The sequence below is a fragment of the Podarcis pityusensis genome (assembly GCF_964106645.2).
Source record: "Podarcis pityusensis genome assembly, chromosome: 2".
NCBI lineage: Eukaryota > Metazoa > Chordata > Lepidosauria > Squamata > Lacertidae > Podarcis > Podarcis pityusensis.
Window position 1 is genome coordinate 4,416,782 of NC_138029.1, and position 22,420 is coordinate 4,439,201.

A 22,420-nucleotide genomic window follows, 5' to 3' on the forward strand; every position below is an offset into this window, starting at 1 on the left:
ATTTTATAGGCGTAGCCAAAATATTGTCCTCTTACCAAGATGAGACAGCATGGGGAGGTGGAGAGAGGCCCCAGCAGACCCATTTTCGCTGTTTAAAGCATGCGCCTGGCATGCAGTGCTTTTTTTTTCTAGAAAAGAGGTCAGAAACTCCCACTATTTTTGACGGACAATCCTAAGTTCTCGAGCTTTTTTTAGGGGGGAGCCAAAGCCAGGAGCGGGAGCCATGCCACTAAACAGCTGCCAGTAAGCTACAAAGAGGTGAAAAAAGCCCTGCTGGCCCGTCATCACAGCATACGCACCAGCTCAGTATTGTGAAGGAAGAGGTAGCATTTTATTGCGAGTGGGGAGAACTTTGTTTTTTGTTTTTGATAATTTTTTATTAAATTTTTCCACCATAATAACACAAGCCACAAAGCAGAATAATACACAGAAACAGAAAAGGAAAAAAAGAAGAAGAAGAAAGAAAAGAAAAAAAGGGGGGAAGGGAGGGGGGAAGGGGGGAACAATAAACAAATAAACAATAATAACAAACTTAATTCTTCACAAATCCAACTTTTTAAACATCTTGATTGACTTCCTCAAAGCCCTCCCTTCTGAGTTTCCTTGTAATTTAAAAGTAACAGCTTTCCAATATCATTATTAAACTAAAACAATTTCCAATTATAGTCATCTTATTCACTTTTCTTGACATTCTGAATCCCTTTTATTTAATTATAACTTAATTTGTCCTAGGCCTATTTGTTTCTTTCAAGTAATTTCTAATTTTTTATATTACAATATTTGTTCAAATAGTCCTTGAATTTCCTCCAGTCCTCTTGAAACTCCTCTTCTTTCTGGTCGCTGATTCTTCCAGTCAGGTCAGCTAGCTCCGAAAAGTCCATCATCTTCATCTGCCAATCTTCCACCGTTGGTAATTCTTGTATTTTCCAATTTTTAGCAAGTAATATTCGAGCGGCCGTTGTGGCATACAAAAATAATTTAACATCTTTCTTGGGCAATTCTAAACCTGTTATTCCAAGGAGAAAGGCCTCTGATTTCTTAATAAATGTATATTTCAACATTTTTTTCAGTTCATTATAAATCTTCTCCCAGAAGTCTTTCACCTTGGGACAAGTCCACCACATATGGAAAAAAGTACCTTCTTTTTCTTTACATTTCCAACAAAGATTATCACTTTTGTGATAAATCTTTGCTAATTTTACAGGGGTCAAGTACCATCTATACATCATCTTCATAATATTTTCCTTTAACATCGTACATGCAGTGAACTTAACCCCTTTCCTCCATAGCCTCTCCCAGTCCTCCATCATTATATCATGTCCCACATCCCTTGCCCAATCAATCATGACCGATTTAACTTGTTCATCCTTTGTATGCCACTCCAACAACAAACTGTACATTTTAGACATATTCTTATCATTGGTATCTAACAACTCCGTTTCCAATTTGGTTTTTTCTGTTGCAAAACCATTTCTCTTATCCATCTTACATAATTTGTTAATTTGATAATATTGCAACCAATTCACTTTATCTTTAATTTGTTCAAATGGTTTTAATTTAAAACCTTCCTGATTCTCTAACAACAAATCTGAATACCTCAACCATTTGTTTTCCATATTTAACTTTTTTGGGGCCTGTGCTTCCATTGGTGAAATCCATTTTGGTGTTTTTCTTACTAAGAGATCTTTGTATCTAGTCCATACATTGTATAATGCCTTTCTAATTACATGATTCTTAAAACCCCTGTGGGCCTTTACCTTGTCATACCATAGATATGCATGCCATCCAAATCGATTATCCAGTCCCTCCAAGTCTAAAACATCATCATTCTCTAATTGAATCCAATCCTTGATCCAGCAGAATGCAGCAGCTTCAAAATATATCTTCAAATCTGGCAGGGAAAAGCCCCCTCTTTCTTTTATATCTGTAAGTAATTTATATTTAATTCTAGGTTTTTTCCCCTGCCAGATAAATTTAGACAATACCTTCTGCCATTCTTTAAATCATTTGACATTATCGATGATTGGTAAAACTTGAAATAAGAACAACATCTTCGGTAATACATTCATCTTAACCACCGTTATTCGGCCCATCAATGAGAGTTTTAGATTTGACCATACCTCAAGATCTCTCTTAATTTCATTCCATAATTTTTCATAGTTATCTTTGTAAAGATTCAAATTCTTTACCCAAATTTCATACCCAAATATTTAACTTTTTTCACCGAAACAAGGCCTGTCCTTTCAAAAAGGTTTTTTCTTTCCTCATTATCTAAGTTTTTTTCTAAGACTTTGGTTTTGCTCTTGTTTAATTTAAATCCTGCATTTTATTGCAAGTGGGGAGAACTTTGTTGCTTTGGCGCGGTACAGTGGTACCTCTAGTTACAAACTTAATTCGTTCCTGAGGTCCATTCTTAACCTGAAACTGTTCTTAACTAGAGCATAGCTGTCAACCTTTCCCTTTTTAAAAGGGAAATTCCCTTATTCCGAATAGGATTCCTCACGAGAAAAGTTGATAGCATTGAACTAGAGGCGTGCTTTCACTAATGGGGCCCCTTGCTGCCCTGCACCGCCGGCACATGATTTACGTTCTCATCCTGGGGCAAAGTTCTCAGCTCGAGGTAACTCTTCTAGGTTAGTGGAGTTTGTAACCTGAAGTGTTTGTAACTTGAGGTACCACTGTATTTGTATATATCTTTCTTCATCAACATTTCCTACCTAGGAATTTTCCCTACCTGAATAAGCATTCCCTCCAGGCCAGCCATGTACACATTAGTGACTTGAAACACATCAAGTTCATCCCTCCTTCCCCGGCTGTGTTTCACATCTCACTCTTATGTTGCTGTACAGTCCAGGAAGGGGGCGGGGGGGGGGATGGCTGCACATGTGCAATGACTGTCTCAAATGTACACACCTCAGCCTAACTTCCATTTCCAAACTGGATACAGTGGTGTCGGGGGGGGGCAGGAGGCCAGGGCCCCAGATGCAGAATCTTGGGGGGCACTAACCATGTGCACGCAAGCACCCACCCATCAGCTGATGGGTGCTGGGTGACCTCAGCACCCGTCCCACTTCTGCCCGCCAGCTACAGGCGGGTTCCCATATGCTGGGTGGGGGCAGGGTGCGGAGGGTGAAAAGCAACCTCTGCGCCCCAGCAATGGCAGGGGCTTGGGGAGTGCAGAGGGTGCTCTTCACTCTCTGTGCTCCCATCCCTGCGCCCACCTGGCATGCAAGCGCCTGGCCGCCAGCTGTTGGGCTGGGGCTAGCGTGCAGGGCAGGAGCGGGGCACGGAGGGTGAAGAGCACCCTCCATGCCCACCCTGCCCCCGCCCCTGCCTGTCAACACCAGGGGCTCCCTCTGCACTCACCAGTTTCTGCCACTGATGGGGGGGCGGGCGCTTGTGAGCCAGGCAGGGACAGGGCGCAGATAGTCAAAATGGCTTCAGGATTGCTCTCCTGTACTATTTCAGACACGTGGTTTATATACTTATGTATGTGTTTGCCTTGTAAATTTATGAACATTTAATTTATATATTTGAGATCTTACATTCTTATAACAATTGCATTTCCCCATTGGTTTGCAAAGTGCGGGATGAACAAATGACTAAAGGCCTCACAAGCAAATCAGGGTGAATGCAGAACTAATGTTGATTTTCATATAACTGTGCTGCTATAAAGAAATCAGAACCAGTGAAGACCAGGCAGATTCCAACCACCATGTACACTTTGCATAAGCAAATCGGGATGAATGCTGAATGTTGGAGGTCATCTGGAGCAGGGGGGAACAGGGCAGTAAGACAAGCCCCACCAGATCAGACCAAAGGAACAGCTCAGTCAGTAGAGTATGAGGCTCTTGATCTCAGGTCAGGCATTGGGTGAAAGATTGCTGCATTGCAGGGGGTGGACTACATGACCCTCATGGTCCCTTCCAACTCTACAATTCTATGCTTCTAAGTCCAGCATCCTGCGGTCACAGGGGCAACCAGACACCCATGGGAAACCCACAACTGTAACCCCCAGCAACTGGAACTTGTGCATAGTTCCTGCGGTGCAGTTTCCACTCCCACCCTACTTACTTCCCCCCTTCCCCTTTCCGTTAAGAGGCCTGGGAAAGAAATAAGTGACTGCCCCAAGCCCCTAGGAGCCATTGTCTGCTTGGGGGGTCCTGGAATCACACAGGGCTAGGAGATGTCTATGCTAGACAGTTGGAAGCTGCCAAAATATCCCCCCTTCCTCCTCCTTCTCCTATCACAAGGGAACAGCCAGAGGTTAACTCTCCATTCACCCAAATAGCTGTGTTAACCCTTTAGCAGCTAGCAGCATCCCCATCACCAGACTCTGTGCATTTAGTAAAAGGTTGTGGTTTAAGGATTAACTTTAGAGCTCTGAGGGTAAGAGTCAATTCAAATGTGGATTAAAATCTTCTTCGGCCACCACCAAAGATTAACTGGGAAGGGTAACAAGCAGAAAACATTGGGGCTCTTGATCTTTTGAAGTGCCCCCATAGCTAGCCGGCCCCACAGAATTGATGCTCTCCTCTCTCTTTAAGAATGCACTTGAAGGCAGATTTCCCCTTCCACTCCATAACCACAGCCAGCAGAAGGTTTGCCTTAGGCCCAAATGGGCAGGGTGGCAACCCAATGGTCCGTTTAAATGAGAAGCTATTAGTTAGAGGAGAGTGGGAGGCAGAGGAGGGAGGGTGGGTGCAGGGAAAGACTTAATTCTGCCCTCCTCCAGTTTCCCTTCTCCAAGTTGCTCTCCCCCACCGCACAGTGGGAACATGGGCACAGCCAGGATTTATGTTGGGGGGGGGGCAGGCTTAACTAACTCAGTTTAGTATTTTTATTTATTTACTTGATCTTAGGGGAGCAGCTGCCTCTTTTGGCTACGCCCATGGGTGGGAAGTCATTGGCAGTGCAGTTTGGAGGGGGGCGGAGCAGACAGGGGAAGGGTTAAGCACTCTTCCACTTCAGCCTCATGCATTGATTCTGCCCCCCTCCACACACACACCTAAGCAGCTTTCAAAGCATAAAAGGGAGCATCTGGCTGCAGATAAAGAGATAATGGAAGATATCATTTCATCATTTCTCCCAAAATAGAAGTTCCTTCTGGCAAGCAGACCCACAACCAGTGTTGTGAATGACAGGGCGGAAGGCAGGAAGGTCAAGGGAGGTGGAGTCAGAGGCACTGGCACTAACAGCAAACATATTCTAACTCTATAAAAAAAATAAAAAATTGTCTAGTAGTACCTTATAGACCAACTAAGTTTGTTTTGGTATAAGCTTTCGTGCAACTTAGTTGGTCTATAAAGTGCTACTAGACAATTTTTAATTTTTAAAATTTTTATTTCAGTTGCGTCAGACCAACACGGCTACCTACCTGAATCTATTCTAGCTCTGTTCCCATCCACCTCCCTGCTGAACTCTACAAGTATGAAACTGAGGCTAAGCTGACAGGCAGTGTCAACCCCCACTCCCTGCCCGCCCCTGGTTGTTTGTAAGTAAAAGGGCTGGTGGGTGGGGGCTGTTTGAGGGCAGACTCAGCTTGGTGGGGCAGTGCCCCATTTGCCCTAGTGAACCTGATTCCACCGCCTTCAACCACATGCAGTCAAAAATGACAATATCAATACCAAAATCAACCAACAGAGGCAACAGAAACAGAATTGGGGGAAGCGGCCTCTGTCTCAGGGTTCCTCCAGATCAGGGGTCGGCAAACTAAGGCCCACGGGCCCAATTGCCCTCTGGATCCGGCCTGTGAACGGTTCTGCAATCGCCGCTTGGATCGGCATGATAGCCCTTTTCTTAAAAAAAAAATTGGGCACCATTTTTTTGCAATTCCCCCCCCCCCCCCGTGGTGCCGTCTTCTCCCTCCTCCCTCCCTCTTCCTGGCTTCTCCCTGCCCTGTGGAGGAAAGGGGCTGGGCTTTGATAGGAAGCCTCTGCCCAAAGTTGGGACTTCAAAGCACCAGCACACTTAGCAGTGGGTTCAGGTGCAAAAGATCCATGGGTCCCTAGACCAAACAGGATCACTATCAGTGAGATAAAAACCAATTTTGAATATATGGGACAACTAATAATTAGGCTTAAATTAGGAAATGCAGTAAAGATATTACTAATATAAGCAATTTGATGGCAAATCAATATAAGAAAGGGGGGAGGGAGGTCAAAATGGAGTATTGAAATCTGATGTAAAACAATATATTTTTTGCTTGATTTAAAATGGAAAATGATAAATAAAATTAAACAAACAGGATCACTATCCCTTCACATCTATCAATACAGGGGCAGGGCATAATCTTGCTTAGTGCTGAGCTCCTGCTTTGTGCAGCACTTGAAGGACTTCTGACAGATTGCAGGGTGCCTTCGAAGTTGCTCAAGGGGGCTCTGGAGAACCTCTGCCCTTTGGGCCATGCGCTGCCCTTAACATGTATGACATCAGGTGTAAGGTGGTTGGGCGTAGCTTGCCCAGATGGTCTCATGGGCCAAATGGGGAAGGCTGGCAGGTCAAGACTGAGAGGCTGATGATTTTGCAGGGACTGGTTAGCGGCTTAAATCTGTGAATGTTTGTAACAGTTTTTGGCAGTTCCTTACAGGGCCTCTTGTGGTTGGTGGCGGCTGTGTGTGGTGTTGTGGTTTTTATTCCTGTTTGCCAATGTACTGTCATTTGCTGCTTGTGCACTACAAGCTGAGTTTAGGGCCAATCAAACTTCATTCTGGATGTGGGAACCTGCACATAGCTACTGTTTGGTAGATACTGGGGGTGGTGTGTAGCCTTTGTAACAATACATTACACTGATGATGATGTTGTAAGACTTTCTATTCTCAATGCCCAAGACTGGAGAGTAGAAAGTGGGGGAGCTGTCTATACATTTGTGCTCCCATGTTTTAGTGCAAAACCAGCATGATATCACCACATCGTATTTTTTAAAGAAGCAGACTCCAGCTTTAAGGAAGGGTGCAACCCCAGACACCACCTACTACCAGTGATCTTCCATCACCCCCGCGGCCACCCCCACTGCCTGAACCAGTAATGCATTTCCACTCCAAAGCTATTGTGTTCATCATTGCAGAAATGGCGACAAAGCTGGGTGGCAAATACTGTGCAATGCAGCAGTCTGATAGTACTGTCATCTGGATAATAACTGAGTTGGAGAAATGATAGGCATTCCAGAGAAGACAGCTAGCACGGAAAAAGCGTTCTCTTCCAGCGTCATTTATTCTCAGTGCAGTTTGGTACCTGGCCAGAAGGTGGCGCGCTCTGATTTCCACAAAGGCATTCATGATCTCTCCACAGCAGCTGTGAGAGGATTCCCTGTCTCCCCCTTTGGCCATGTTCAACACTAGAAGTTAATTGAGATGAATAGACTCAATATACATTGATATTTGAGAGGGGAGTTTGTGAAGAAGGGGCAGTATTCTTTCTGTTATAAGCAAATGAAGAGAGTACTGTACTCTTCACCTAGGAGAATGTAACAAAAACATGGAATTTATTGTATTACCATCATGGAATAGACCAGTGATGGCGAGCCTTTTAGAGACTGAGTGCCCAAACTGCAACCCAAAATCCACTTATTTATCGCAAAGTGCCAACATGGCAATTTAACCTGTATATCTCATTTTTTCTATGTGTTTCACGTTTCTTCTTTAGGACTGCTGTTGCAATAAATAACCCTTCATAAAAGTTATTGCATTACATTCTTCATTAAATTATCTTTCCATTGATATATAATTTCAGTGCTTTTTTTCCTTAAAAAAATGTTTAGGGGTACTCTCGTTTTGACTCGAGAAAATCACCACTGGGGGAAAATAAATACAGTTCAAATTGGGAAAAATAAATATAGTGAATTTCTTCTGCCATTAAATTCACAAAATATTTAGGGGTATGCGTGCCCCTGTGTCCCCACAGAAAAAAGCACTGGTATTACTCCCAAACAAAGTGGTGTTATGGGCCATCAAATCTCGGAAATACATTTTTTCCAGAAGGTTCCATAATTTTGGCCACTAGTGTACAACGGAGGGCTGAACTAAGAGCCGCCCTCTTCCAAATTTTAATATGAGATAGTAATGATTGTCTGCATGAGCACATACAAATAAATATAAATAAATAAACCCAGCCAGATGGATGGGGTATTATTATTATTATTATTATTATTATTATTATTATTATGCCATTTGATCGCAGCCTCCACAGAATGAATTTCTCTGCTGGCTTCCGTGGGAAGCCCAGCAAACATGCAAACCCAGCAGCCCAGTCTTAGGTTGGCGTCTTTATATGCTTACTGACCTGGGAGTTAAGCCCTGCTGAACTCAACGTGGCTTACTCCCAAGTAGGAAAAACAGACTGGTGGGAGGCCCTGGTGCATCAAAAGTCATGCCTGCTCAGCCCCTCGCTTGCCCGCCTGGCCCTGCACGAGATCCCTCCTCTCCTCCTCCTCCTCCCCCACCCCCTGCTGGGGCAATGGTGCGCATGCCCACAGAGAGGACTCTGAGTGCCCTCTCTGGCACGCGCGCCATAGGTTCGCCATCACTGGTATGGACACATGATCTGGGCTTTTTCATGCATCATAATGGAATTGTAGAATATCCACACCAGAAATTGGCACTGGGAACAAAATTCAGCATCTTGGGAATCTAGTTTGATTTTAAATGAAAAAAGTTTCTGGTTCTTGTTGAATTTGTCATAAATGTGTAGTGAAACCTGAAGGCAGAGCAGTAGTAGGAGAAGATTATTAACATTTTCAGTGGTCAGGGTAAGGGTTAAGGGCCATGTGCAGCTCACTGCACCTCTGCATGACTGATTATTCAAAGAAATCAAGTGCCTGCAAATGTGCCACAAAATTCTGCAGGCTTCAGTAATTGTCTTTCCTTGACACACAATTTCAATTTCTTTTTGAAGACCTTGTTAAACATAGGGGAAGTTTTTAACCCAGTTCATAACTCACAGTATGTGTGAGAGAAGTCCTGTAACTATGCTAAACAAACCCTCCTATTTCTTGCTCCTATTTCTTTATCAGCAGAAGGTAGTTTAAAGAAACCCCCACTATATTTATATAATAACTAATCCCCTCCAAGTGATTTGAAAGCAGATTAGAAAGCCAACATCACACCGCTAAAATGAGCCGGATTTTGTTTCTAAACAAAAGAAACAGCAGCATAACATCTTTGTTTACCTTTGTGCTATGAAAAGCCTCCTTGTCTAATGTCTGCAGATCAGGATGCTGTTAGAGGCACCAGAGCAGGCGGGCTTGTTCTTTCTATCCGGTGGCAATACTACAGGTATAGGAAGAAGGGAGGAAAAACTCAGTACAGTGGTGCCTCGCAAGACGAAATTAATCCGTTCCGCGAGTCTCTTCGTCTAGCGGTTTTTTCGTCTTGCGAAGCAACCCTATTAGCGGTTTAGTGGCTATTAAAGGCTTAGCGGCTTAGCGGCTAAAAGGCTATTAGCGGCTTAGCGGCTTAGAAAAAGGGGGGGAGCGAAAAAAATCTCAAGACTCGCAAGACATTTTTGTCTTGCGAAGCAAGCCCATAGGGAAATTCGTCCTGCGAAGCACAACGAAAAACGGAAAACCCTTTCGTCTAGCGGGTTTTTCGTCTTGTGAGGCATTCGTCTTGCGGGGCACCACTGTACTCCAGTCTATCTGGGAGCCCCAATGTGAATGGATACTCCCAGTGACTGATGTTGAAAAGAAAGCACTCTGCACCCACTCCTAAGAAAAGCTCTGCTGGATCCGGCCAGTGGCCCATCTAGTCCAGCATCCAGTCCGGTTCTCACAGCGGCCCAGCAGGTGCCCCAGTGGGAAACCCATAAGCAGCAGCTGAGCGCAAGAGCACTCTCCCCCCTCAGAAACACTTCCATCCATTCATATTGAGCCATGATGCTGAAACTGAAAGCAGTCCCTAGAACCATTCCCTGGTCCAAATGAAGCCCTGATGTCCCTTTAAAATCAAAGGAAAAATAATTGAGCTGGCATGCTGGTTGCTATAAGAACGCAGTATATGAGCATAGAAAATCAGCAAGATGAGCAAGGCCAGAGGCAGCTTTCTCTTGAGCCCTGCAGTTGGGAACAGATCATAGAATCATAGAGTTGGAAGAGACCACAAGGGCCATCGAGTCCAACCCCCTGCCAAGCAGGAAACACCATCAGAGCACTCCTGACATATGGTTGTCAAGCCTCTGCTTAAAGACCTCCAAAGAAGGAGACTCCACCACACTCCTTGGCAGCAAATTCCACTGTCGAACAGCTCTTACTGTCAGGAAGTTCTTCCTAATGTTTAGGTGGAATCTTCTTTCTTGTAGTTTGGATCCATTGCTCCGTGTCCGCTTCTCGGGAGCAGCAGGAAACAACCTTTCTCCCTCCTCTATGTGACATCCTTTTATATATTTGAACATGGCTATCATATCACCCCTTAACCTCCTCTTCTCCAGGCTAAACATGCCCAGCTCCCTTAGCCGTTCCTCATAAGGCATCGTTTCCAGGCCTTTGACCATTTTGGTTGCCCTCCTCTGGACACGTTCCAGTTTGTCAGTGTCCTTCTTGAACTGTGGTGCCCAGAACTGGACACAGTACTCCAGGTGAGGTCTGACCAGAGCAGAATACAGTGGCACTATTACTTCCCTTGATCTAGATGCTATACTCCTATTGATGCAGCCCAGAATTGCATTGGCTTTTTTAGCTGCCACGTCACACTGTTGGCTCATGTCAAGTTTGTGGTCAACCAAGACTCCTAGATCCTTTTCACATGTACTGCTCTCAAGCCAGGTGTCACCCATCTTGTATTTGTGCCTCTCATTTTTTTTGCCCAAGTGCAATACTTTACATTTCTCCCTGTTAAAATTCATCTTGTTTGTTTTGGCCCAGTTCTCTAATCTGTCAAGGTCGTTTTGAAGTGTGATCCTGTCCTCTGGGGTGTTAGCCACCCCTCCCAGTTTGGTGTCATCTGCAAATTTGATCAGGATGCCATTGAGTCCATCATCCAAGTCACTGATAAAGATGTTGAATAAGACCGGGCCCAAGACAGAACCCTGTGGCACCCCACTAGTCACTCTTCTCCAGGATGAAGAGGAACCATTGATGAGCACCCTTTGGGTTCGGTCAGTCAGCCAGTTACAAATCCACTGAGTGGTAGCATAGTCAAGACCGCATTTTACCAGCTTATTTACAAGAATATCATGGGGCACCTTGTCAAATGCCTTGCTGAAATCAAGGTAGGTTACATCCACTGCGTTCCCTTCATCTACCAGGGTTGTAATTCTGTCAAAAAACGAGATCAGGTTAGTCTGACATGACTTATTTTTCAGAAATCCATGCTGACTATTGGTGATCACAGCATTCCTTTCTAGGTGCTCACAGACTGTTTGCTTAATGATCTGCTCCAGAATCTTCCCTGGTATTCATGTCAGACTGACTGGGCGGTAATTATTTGGGTCCTCTCTTTTCCCCTTTTTGAAAATAGGGACAACATTTGCCCTCCTCCAGTCTGCCGGGACTTCGCCTGTTCTCCAGGAATTCTCAAAGATGACTGCCAGTGGTTCTGAGATCACATCTGTCGTTCTTTTAATACTCTTGGATGCAGTTCATCTGGCCCTGGAGACTTGAATACATCTAGACTAGCCAAGTATTCTTGTAGTATCTCCTTAGTTATTCTGGGCTGTATTTCCTCTGCTGAATCATTTGCTTCAAATTCTTCAGGTCGGGCATTGTTTTCTTTATCAGAGAAGACTGAGGCAAAGAAGGCATTGAGGAGTTCAGCCCTTTCTGTGTCCCCTGTTTGCATTTCACCATCTTCTCCTCTGAGTGACCCCACTGTTTCTTTGTTCTTCCTTTTGCTACGAACATACCCATAAAAGCCTTTTTTGTTGCTTTTAACCTCTCTAGCAAGCCTGAGTTCATTCTGTGCTTTAGCTTTTCTGACTTTGTGTCTACATGTGCTGGCTATTTGTTTGAATTCCTCTTTGGTGGTTTCCCCCCTTTTCCATTTTTTGTACACATCCTTTTTTAATCTTAACTCAGTTAAAAGTTCTTTAGATAGCCACCCTGGCTTCTTTAGGCACCTTCCATGCTTCCGTCTCATTGGTATTGCCTGAAGTTGTGCTTTTACTATCTCCCTCTTAACAAACTCCCAGCCATCATGAACAAGAGCTGTGACTTTGTCTTCTCCTTCCTGACAGGGCTCAGGCCTTCAGCTTCCTGGTTCAGCTGGTTCTGGACTAAGGATTCAGGAAAGGAGGGGAGGACTCTGCCAAGGGCCGGAGCCCAGGGGAGGAAAGGGTGTGGGTCTCCCGAGTGCTATCAGCACTTCCTTTGCCTGAGGACAAGAGGCCAGGCTGAGGATTGGAAGGCCACTTGGGAGTCATACTAAGCACTAGGCATGTTGCACTGGCAGTGCAGTACTGAAGGGTCCACATCTGTCGAGGCTGCAGAGAATTCAATGCAGGTAGATAGGAGATGGATTTGTTCATTCACAAATACAAATGGAGCAGACAGGAGAGAGAGAGGAGAGAGAGAGAGAGACCTGTTAGACACCGGGCTGTGTACACACCAAATATTTAAAGTGCATTCAAAGCACCTACATACCCACACCAAGACTCCTGGGAGCTGTAGATCGCCCCTCATAGTGCTACAGTTCCCATCATCCTTAATAAACTTCAGTTCCCAGGATTCTTTGGAGGGGGGTGTTTTAGAAGTTAGCAAAATCCAGGATCTGATTAAAAGCTGCTGTGGCTGTGCACCAGTGATTATTTGGGGGAGGCCTTACCGTATGCTGTAAAACCTTTCAGTTTTGTGATATTTTAATGGGCCCAACCAGGACTTCTGCTACTTTTAAAAAAACACCAAGAGCATTGCTCAGGGCCGGTTTGCAGGCTACAGAATACCACAGGGAGGCTGCTTTTAAGTTGCCCTGGGAGGCTCCATTTTAGCACAAGGGAAGCTGTTCAGTGTGCAATTACTCATTGTGCAGCAGGAGAAATTTTCCTTATGTCAGCCCCAAAGTCCCCAAACATAGACTATGGCAACCCTGGTGGGGTCCATTAAAATACTCCACGGATGTGCCACACTTCTCTGGATGCTGTTGGATTTTTTGTTTTTTTAAACGGTACCTAGAAAGCTGTATTATACTGTGTCTGGCCATTGGTCCATCCAGCCCAGTATTGTCTACACGGACTGGCAGAAGCTCTCCCAGATTTCCAACAGGGTTTCTCTCCCAGCCCAAACTAGAGAGGCCTAGGATTGAACCCAAGACCTTCTACATGGAAAGTGGATGCTATTCTATATGCAATTGCTTGTGTCCTACTTGCTTTTATTTGGCTACTGTTCTTTGAGAGGAATTTGTGATTGTAGGTAATGTAAAATGAGAAGCATGACCATTCGTTCTCAACAGCTGAATTTGTGACCTTTGGCTTTGTTTATGGGAGACCTGGGTTAAACAGCTGCTTAGCCCTGACAACTCATTGGGCAGCCTTGGATCAATAACAATAAAAATTAAGCATTTCCACAACTAAATCTTAGCTGGTCTTGCAGGACTCACAGCAAAGATGGTCTCTCTGTGTACCGTATTGCGTTAGATACACCAGGCTGGTCTGATTCAATAACAGGCAGCTTCTTATGTTCCCCATCTGAAGCCTCAACCTGTCACCATTCAGACATGTGAGCATGCTGCCTATCACCTTTTCATTCCGCTTCATGCCAAAGGGTCACCAGAGCCTTGGGGAGGGGAGGCGGTAGAGAGTATATGGGCTCTTCTCTTACCTTTGAGAGCTCCTTGATGCCCAAAATTAATAAGGTTGGCCTCATTGGCAGAGTAAAAGTTTTAAAGCAGAGTGGGGGAACCTCTGGCCCTCAGATATTGCTGAACTACATCTCCCATCCACCCAGGCCAGTATGTGTCCTAGTTAAGGCTGATGGGAGTTGTAGTCCAACAACATCTAGAGGGCCATGGGCTCAGCCCTCCTGTTTCAAAGCACGAAGAACAGTATTATCACTTCTTAATTGCTATAGCTCATGCAGCTGGTAAAAGTGCCAGACATGACATGGTCTAATTCAAAAGCAGGCAATTTTTATTGTAGCAAGGGGTTGGTATGCCCTCTGTACTGAAAACTGAACCTTTTGCACTAATGTTATCAAACTGAACCAGAAAACCAAATTGTTCAACCTGTATAGATTTGACAGACTAGCATCCATTTGATAGTTTCAGACAACCTCTTCAGCTTTTGCTCATCGGGGATCACTGAAGCTTTGCCTCTGACCAACAGAAATTTATCTCTCTTCCCCAGCTCCCTAGCTTCTGAAATTTCAGTGGGTGTTGCTTATATACTTTTGAAGTCCCCCTTTTTTGCAGCTGTAAGGGCCACAATCTTACTTTTATTTTTAAAAAGTGAATGGGTGTGGGACAGAGGGAGTTTCTCAGGATGCTGAATGGAGTGTACAGCCCTTGTACTCGAGTGTTGGGGGCATATGGAGGAAGCATTGCATAGAAAACACTGCTGTAGAGAATCATAAAATTATAGAATCATAGGACTGTAGGAGTTGGGAGGGACTACAAAGGTCATCTGGTCCAGCAGTGAGTTTGGAAAGTCCTTGTTTGCTGGAGAACAAGTCTGTTCCTAAGTAAGTCCTGCTATGGTCAACAGAGTTGACTCCCAGGTCACAGCAGATTTTAGCCAAAATCTAGGATGTCCATCCAGCAGCCCATGAATTGCCTCTAATATACCAGTTTATTCTGCCACCAATCTGAAAGTGTTTTGCGCCCACCCTGCTTCAGAAGCTAGCAGGCCTGTCCTAAATTATAACCATGTAGGCAATCTCCCCAACCTGGCCCCCACGTGGGTTAAATTGACTGGGAGCTTAGATCCTACCAAAGCCACTCAAAAAATAATAATCAGGGTTCAGCCTTGAAATGAGCAAGCAAAGTAATAAAAATGCAGAGTGCTTTGCAGAATGTATGAAGTGCCTTTACCTTCTACACTGAACAAGCCCAGTCAGACCCACCCATCCGGGATGAAGCAGTTAGAGAAGAGTGATTTCCAGACATGGTCAGCCCCCCTCCACCCCCAGACCCTTCTGCTTGGTTAACGGAATCGGCATGGTTCATCTGTGCGTTATATGGGCCGTTGCTACACTGACTGACCCAGGGCTATCAACTCTCCCTGCTTTCTGCAGCAGCTGTTGACTCGCAGAGCTGATTTCCCACTCTTTCTTCCTCTCTCCCCTCCCTTTCGACGAGATTTCATACTTTCAGCAGGAAACGCAGTTTGGGGGTGGTCATCACTCCCTGCATTAGGAGGGTAGGGAAAAGGGGCTGGGGAAAATCTCAGAGAGAGAGGGAGGGAGAAAGGAAGGAAGGGAGGGAAGAGAGAAAAGGGAGGGTGTGTTTCTGCTCAGGCTCCAGAGACACTCAGGTTTCTTTACTGCAAGGAAGTTTGCAGCTCTCTGGTCTCTCAGTAAGAATCGGGCAGAGGGGTTTTAGATGGAGGCCAGCTCAGGGGCTGCCACCAGTTTTGCAGCGCATTGAGATGCCAGCCCCAAATCAGACACCATCAGAATCCATGAAGGTAAGCTGGAAACTTTTCCCTTTCCCTTCCCTTACTGCTTGTGACACCGAGTCAGGGGGAGCAGCTTCTTGCAAATGGGCTCCAATGGCTGGAAACACAATTTTCTCCCAATTTTTTAAGGCTGTGGCGGAGAAACAGGATTGCTCCGAGAGTGGGGGCCTGGATGGACCAAATAGGCTTCAAAGGCAGCCACAGGAAAGGGGAAGAGGGGAGCTTTGATGGGATGCTGGCCTTTTGATGGGTTGCTTCTGACTTCACTAGACAGCTTGGAGATGTGGCTTTTGAAGGATGGCTTGTAATATTTTACAAACAAAATATGCTTTATCTACCTTATATGGGTCTGCAGGGGGCTAGCAGCTCATTTCACTTTACAAAAAAGCCCATGCAGAAGCCAGTGCTTTAAATGTGAGTATGTAAAAGCAGCCTTGCTGGATCAAACCACGAATCTGCTTAATCCAGAATCCTGTTTCTAACAGTGGCCAGCCAGGAAGCACATGAGCAGGCCAGGAAGGCAACAGTCTCTCCCCCACCCCCGCCACCCATGTTGTTTTTGCCCCCAATGTCTGATGTTCAGAACATGGAAGTTTCACTTGCTAGCTGTCCATGGCTAACAACCTGGGATGCACCTATGAGTAAAATGGGAGTGGGTGGAGCTCAGCCTTGGCAGGGAAGGCAGCCCTCTGAGCTTTTCTGTCTAGCCCTCTGGGCCACAGGCTCTTTCCCTGGGTTCCTCTCCCAGGCAGCTCCCCTCCCCAAGCCTATTCTGCACGCTTATGGAGTGCTTTTTGACTGGGAAGCGTCCACAAACTCTGCTTGCCTGGATGGAGAGGGGTGTGTACTCGGAAACCTCTGACTTTCGTGTGGCTGGAAGGTACAGTGGTACCTCAGGTTAAGAACTTAATTCGTTCCAGGGGTCCGTTCTTCACCTGAAACTGTTCTTAACCTGAGGTACCACTTTAGCTAATGGGGCCTCCTCCTCCTGCTGCTGCTGCTGCTGCTGCTGCCGCCACGCGATTTCTGTTCTCACCCTGAAGCAAAGTTCTTAACCCAAGGTACTATTTCTGGGTTAGTGGAGTCTGTAACCTGAAGTGTCTGTAACCTGAAGCATCTGTAACCCGAGGTACCACTGTAGTCACATCCATTGCTCAGCCCACTTTCTCCTCTGGCCCCTCCCACCACAGGCATGTACTTCCCTAAGCCAAGGCCGCCCATGTGGAAATGGGGCTGATAAAGGTTCCCCACCCCCCTTTAAAAAACTGTAAGATGATAAAGGGGTACAAAGTGTGAAATAATTTGTGACCATCAGTATTTGGCAAATGACTAAGCTGGGCTATGTTTGTGTGTCTCCCCATGATAGGGGATTTCACAGTTTCCAAAATATTGTACCAGATTAGCTGCCGCTAAGGGAGGATCCAACATCCAGTGCAATTTTGAGACTTTAAGAGGGCTGCCAACTGAACATGGCCTTGGGTAGGGCGCCAGTGGCTGTGCACATGCTATACATTTAAAGCACATGCCCCCCCACAAAGCATCATGGGAACTGCACCAGTCACAGACTACAATTCCTGGATTCTTGGCAGGGAGGAGCTCCCTATATCAGCCATGTATTCTTGCCCTGTACAGTGGTACCTCAGGTTACAAACACCTTGGGTTACAGACTCCACTAACCCGGAAGTAGTACCTCAGGTTAAGAACTTTGCCCCAGGATGAGAACAGAAATCATGCGGCGGCAGCAGGAGGCCCCATTAGCTAAAGTGGTGCTTCAGGTTAAGAACGGACCTCTGGAATGAATTAAGTTCTTAACCCGAGGTACCAATGTATATGGCCAGAATTGCGAGGGGTTGCTTGTAACTTCAATCTTTGCTCAATACTGATCTGAACCATCCAGGAGACGGCATTGCTTAAGACGCCAACAAGAATGTGAGTCTTGCATCACAATAAATTAATCCTACTGATCAAATAACGGTGCATATTTATTGAGTTGTTGCCTCCTGCTTCATTAGGAAAGACAGTTTACAAAGTCCTGAGGAGCAGCCACCAGTCTTGGCTTGTATGATTGGAAGGGAACAGCTTTCACTGTTCAGTCCCCCTATGAAGCCATATCATTTCCTTCTTGCCTCAGCAGATATGATGAAACCCAAGCTGGTCTAGTTTCACTTTTGTTTAAAACGGTATTATTATTTTTTAAATGATATCACTATTTAGCAGCCCTGTTTGTGTAAGAGTGGCACCATGTTGCTGTTTTTGTATCTCTCTACCAAGAATTTTTAAAAAGGTGGTTCCCAAGATTCTCTGGCACTCCAACATGACCAAGAAACAAAACTCATACGGGTGACGGAGCCACGCTAAGTAGGTAGTCTAGGCAGATCCACATCATGCGTTTGAAGCACATCCCCCAAAGAATTCTGGGGACTGTAGGGTGCTGGGAATTGTAGTAGTGAAAGGGGGAAACTATAGTCCCAAACTTTTGGGGGAGAAATTGTGTGCTTAAGCATTTGTTGTGAATTAGCCTCTACTAGGCTTGATCCTCACATAGTTGTAGTTTTGTCCCCTGCTTTGTTATGAATGAATTTGTTCCTCTGTTATCACAATATCCTGTCTGCAGAAGCTAGGCCACTCCAGGCTGGAGGTAGCGGATGGACTTGCAATACATTGCCCCAAGTACACACCATCACTTTCTGACATATAAATGATTGGCTGCCATGCTCTCTTTGATGTGCTTGCACGATAGTATCACCATGAGAGCAAACCCTGCCATCCACCCCTGACAGTGGGAAGCCTGGATCTCATGGCACGGGACCCTCGCAAGGGGTGCTGTTCAGTGGAGGTGTATACAATTATGCATGGTGGGGAGATGTGGATATAAAAGGTCCCCCCCCCCCTTGTATTTCTAGAACTCGTGGACATCAATGAAGCTGAAAGGTTGGAAGATTCAGGGCAGACAAAATTAAGCACTTTTTCACGCACCTTGTACTTAAACTATGGAACTTTCTCCCCGAAAGAAGTGCTGATTGCACCAACTTGAATGGCTTTAAAAGAGGATTAGACAAATCCATGGAAGAAAAGGCTATCAGTGGCTACTAGCCGTGCTAGCATGCTCTACTTCCACTGTCAGAGCCTGTAGGCCTCTGAATACCAGTTGCTGGGAGCTGCATGAGGGGAGAGGACTGTGGCGTGTGGGTTTCCTGCTGGTTGGCCTCTGTGAGAACAGGATACTGGACTAGATGGGCCTTTGCCCTAATCCAGGAGGACTCTTCCTACGCTCTTATGTGTCTTGAGTATACATACCCTGCAAACATCCTTGAAAAACTGGGACATCTCATTTCCCCCTGCGAGAGCATGGCAGCCATTTTGGGCACTGTGATATCATGCAATTGTGATAAGCGCTTTTGGGGGGCTGTGATCTTGTGCGGCACCCCAAACACGTGTTTTTGGGTGCTGTGAGGCATGACCCCAAAAAGTGTGTATTTGGAGCACAGATGAGAAGACGCACGTTCCGGTTTTAAGACGCAACATGTTGGAGGGTATGAGTGTATAGTACATTTCACCCCCAAAAAGGTCCTGTCTCTTCACCACATTGCAATGGTGGGTATTTTGCTACTGATCTCTCTCACAGAGAGAGACACATACAGACAGTGCCAGCTGCTGGCTTCTGTCACTTAATCACGCTGAACTTAAATGTGTGTGCATTTTCAGCATAACCAAATCCACCGATCAGCCTGTGTGGCAGAAGAGGCAGCCAGCCAGGCCAAGTGGACCCACTGCTTGCTTTCTCGCCTCAGTGGCGCTTTGGCTCGTAACAACCTTGCCTCCACAGCTGCCGCTCACAGGCCTGGTTGACTCATCCCCATCTCTCTGACCTGGCAAGGCCAAGCTAAGAGTAGCAACTGAGTCTCTTGCTCACTGCTTTTGGCCTGCTCACCTGGTCGGTTTGCCCTCCCCAGCTGTCAAATAATTAGATGTGCTTTTTATTAGCTCTGAGTAATCCCTAAAACACTCCTTAAAAATGGGAGGAATGCTTTACAACCCTTTTATAGTGGGTGGCTAATAACACTTTCATTTGAGGGCAGCAGGGAGATGGTGAGTAGACTCAAGCGGATCCTGGCATTAATGGTTGGGCAAAAGTTGTAAGCGGTGGTTGTGTATATCAGGGCAGGCAGAAGGCCAGTTGGGATCTGATAGAGATCTACTGATAGATCTCTGGGTGATTTGTAGTAGATCAGCAAGAGGTTTTGACTCCCAGTTGCTTCACAGTCGTAGCAACGAAATGACGTTTTCCCCACCTAATTTATGCTGCTGAAATGAAGACAACTAACTTGTAGCAGACTTTTCTGCAATGGGATAGTGAGCTGCTTGGTTCAGTTTTGGTGCTGAAGACAAATCTCTAGACTCAGACTATGCTCAGAGGCCACCCTGTTTTTCAGTTCTAACTGTAATGTCATTTGTACCGGGCTCTCATTAGTAGAGATTGAGGTTCTATTAAAAATAGGGCTGATCCAACAAGACTTGATGTCTGCCCACGACAGTGTGTATAATTTGTGTTGCTATATAAATGTATGTACAGTGGTACCTCGGGTTACAGACGCTTCAGGTTACATGCGCTTCAGGTTACAGACTCCGCTAACCCAGAAATAGTACCTCGGGTTAAGAACTTTGCTTCAGGTTGAGAACAGAAATCGTGCAGCGGCGGCGCAGTGGCAGCAGGAGGCCCCATTAGCTATAGTGGTGCTTCAGGTTAAGAACAGTTTCAGGTTAAGAACGGACCTCCAGAACGAATTAAGTACTTAACCCGAGGTACCACTGTATATGAAATCTGCCTCAAGGTAACATAAGTTCTGCAGCAAGAAAAGCTGGGTGGTGCAGCCTGAATGGCTTGTGCAGATCTGCATATATTTTGCTTATTTTTTGTATAATTTAGTATTGGTTAGTAGTGGGAAGGGGTAAATAAAATGTTATCATGCTTTGACTGATGGAAAGCCTGCCCAGGATCAAACCCCCTCCCCGCACGCGTTTCTAATCAGAAACGTGTTTATCAGGTGCTGCCCATCAGCTGCAATCTATAAGGGTTTGTGTTGGTTTTTTAAAAATAATAAAATAATTCTGTCCTGCAGTAACAAGGAGGCAGGTAGAAGAATCTTAGATGAATCTGCAGCTGCCTTGTCTCCTGCAGCCCTGTCACATTTAAAGATGGAGTGCAAGATTGTGTTGTTGCCATATGGTAGGGTTGGGGGAACCTGTGGCTCTTCCAGATATTGCTGGACTCCAACTCCCTTCAGCCCCAGCGGACATAGCCAATGATCAGGGATGATGGGAGTTGTAGTCAGGCTTTCCATCCTTGCAGTATTTATTATTTTTAAAATTAAATTTCATATACTGCCCTTCATCCAAGGGTCACAGGGAGGTTTACAATATAAAAACACAAAAATACAAAATATGGTGATCATGGTTCAGAGGCACTGGTTGCTTCCAAATGGCCTGTTTATTAAAGATTCACCACAATTAGTTTGCACACAGTTTGGAGGGGAGGTTAGATGATGGTGGCTTTTTACTGAGCATATGTTCAAATTCCTTTGGAGGGAGATGATACAACATTGATTCAAGCAGAGTGTCTGGGTATAAATAATAAAATTATTATTATTCCTGTCACTTTCCTTATTGCAAAAAGTCCTCTGTTTTTTAGTGTGGGGTGTGTGTCTATTGCGCAAAAGCTCCAAATCCACTTTCATTGTGCAACCTGAGTTTTGTCAGTATATGATGCTAGGAATACATGCATACATATATATACATAATTTTATTTGTGCGCCACCTTTCCATAGTTAAAACTCATGCTCAAGGTGGCTTACAACATGAAAAAATTACATAATTACAAACATAACAAAAGTCATTATAAACAATAAATAAAACATTAAAAGTACACAACCAAATTAAACAATTTCCACATAAATCACAATAAGATCTAAAATAAAGATACAAAAAATCAGTATCACAAACAGCAACAACCTCCTCCCAAACAACCTACTCCTAAACAATATCCCATTGATTTGGACTTACTAGTCTTTTGTCTTACTAGTCTAAGGAGGACTCCAGGCGTCTTACACTTAAAAATATAAGGGAAAGAAAATCAAAAGAGATGACTGTCATAAGCAGATTAACATTTTTGTGATTCCAAGCAGTCACTCCCAACAGAACTGAAACCCATCCCAAAAATATTAATATTAATACATTTATATTCCACTTTTCCTCTAAGGTGCTCAAGGTGGCATACAAAAATCTCCCCATCTTATCCTCACAACCCTGTGAGGAAATTAGGCTGAGAGGCAGTGACTGTTCCAAGGTCTCCCAGTGGGCTTCATGGCCAAGGAGGGATATGAACCAGGGTCTCCCAAGGCCTAGTCCAGCACTCTGACCATGACGCCACACTGACTCTCATGGACACCATCTGGAAGGGCAGTGAGAAAGAGCTTTCAGAGTAGCAGAAGCAAAGATCAAAGGCTGCTGTGGGTCCCACTAGAGGTCAAGTGGTAGAAAAGCAACTCATTTTAAAAGTATTTATTGTGAGTATTTTAAAAAAACTTTTTTAAAGTGCCTCAACATTGCTATAGCTGTCAAGTCACCGCAGGAGGAAAAGGCAGCATTTGTACAATGCAAAGCCTTTCAATGTAAGACAAGAACTCTTTCAGCCCATTCAGCACGTGAATTGTCCAAGGAGGAGAGACACTTCTGAAGGACAATGAGCACATTTATTTTAACGGAAATTTCTATCCCACTTTCCACTCCAGCAGCAGAGATGCTCAAACAGTTCACCGTGTGCAGCAGATATGATCAAAAGAAAAAAAAAGAGCAATAATCCCCATCAGTTTAAATAATGAAATAA

At 45.0% G+C, this 22,420-nt stretch overlaps 1 protein-coding gene across 3 annotated transcripts in view; it reads left to right on the top strand.

The window, feature by feature from the left end:
- The window catches only part of TNS2 (tensin 2), a 126,872-nt gene that overhangs the window by 21,244 nt on the left and 83,208 nt on the right, over nucleotides 1–22,420 (top strand). For 2 of the 3 annotated variants that reach the window (XM_080989641.1, XM_080989639.1), the window contains exon 1: nucleotides 15,363–15,546. The exons of the other annotated variant lie outside the window; for it this stretch is intronic. Coding sequence is in view for 1 of the 2 variants with exons in the window: in XM_080989639.1 (XP_080845765.1) it covers nucleotides 15,508–15,546 (39 nt within the window). In the remaining variant the exon portion in view is untranslated. Of the gene's footprint in view, nucleotides 1–15,362; nucleotides 15,547–22,420 lie in introns of those variants that run through there. 3 annotated transcript variants of the gene reach the window in all.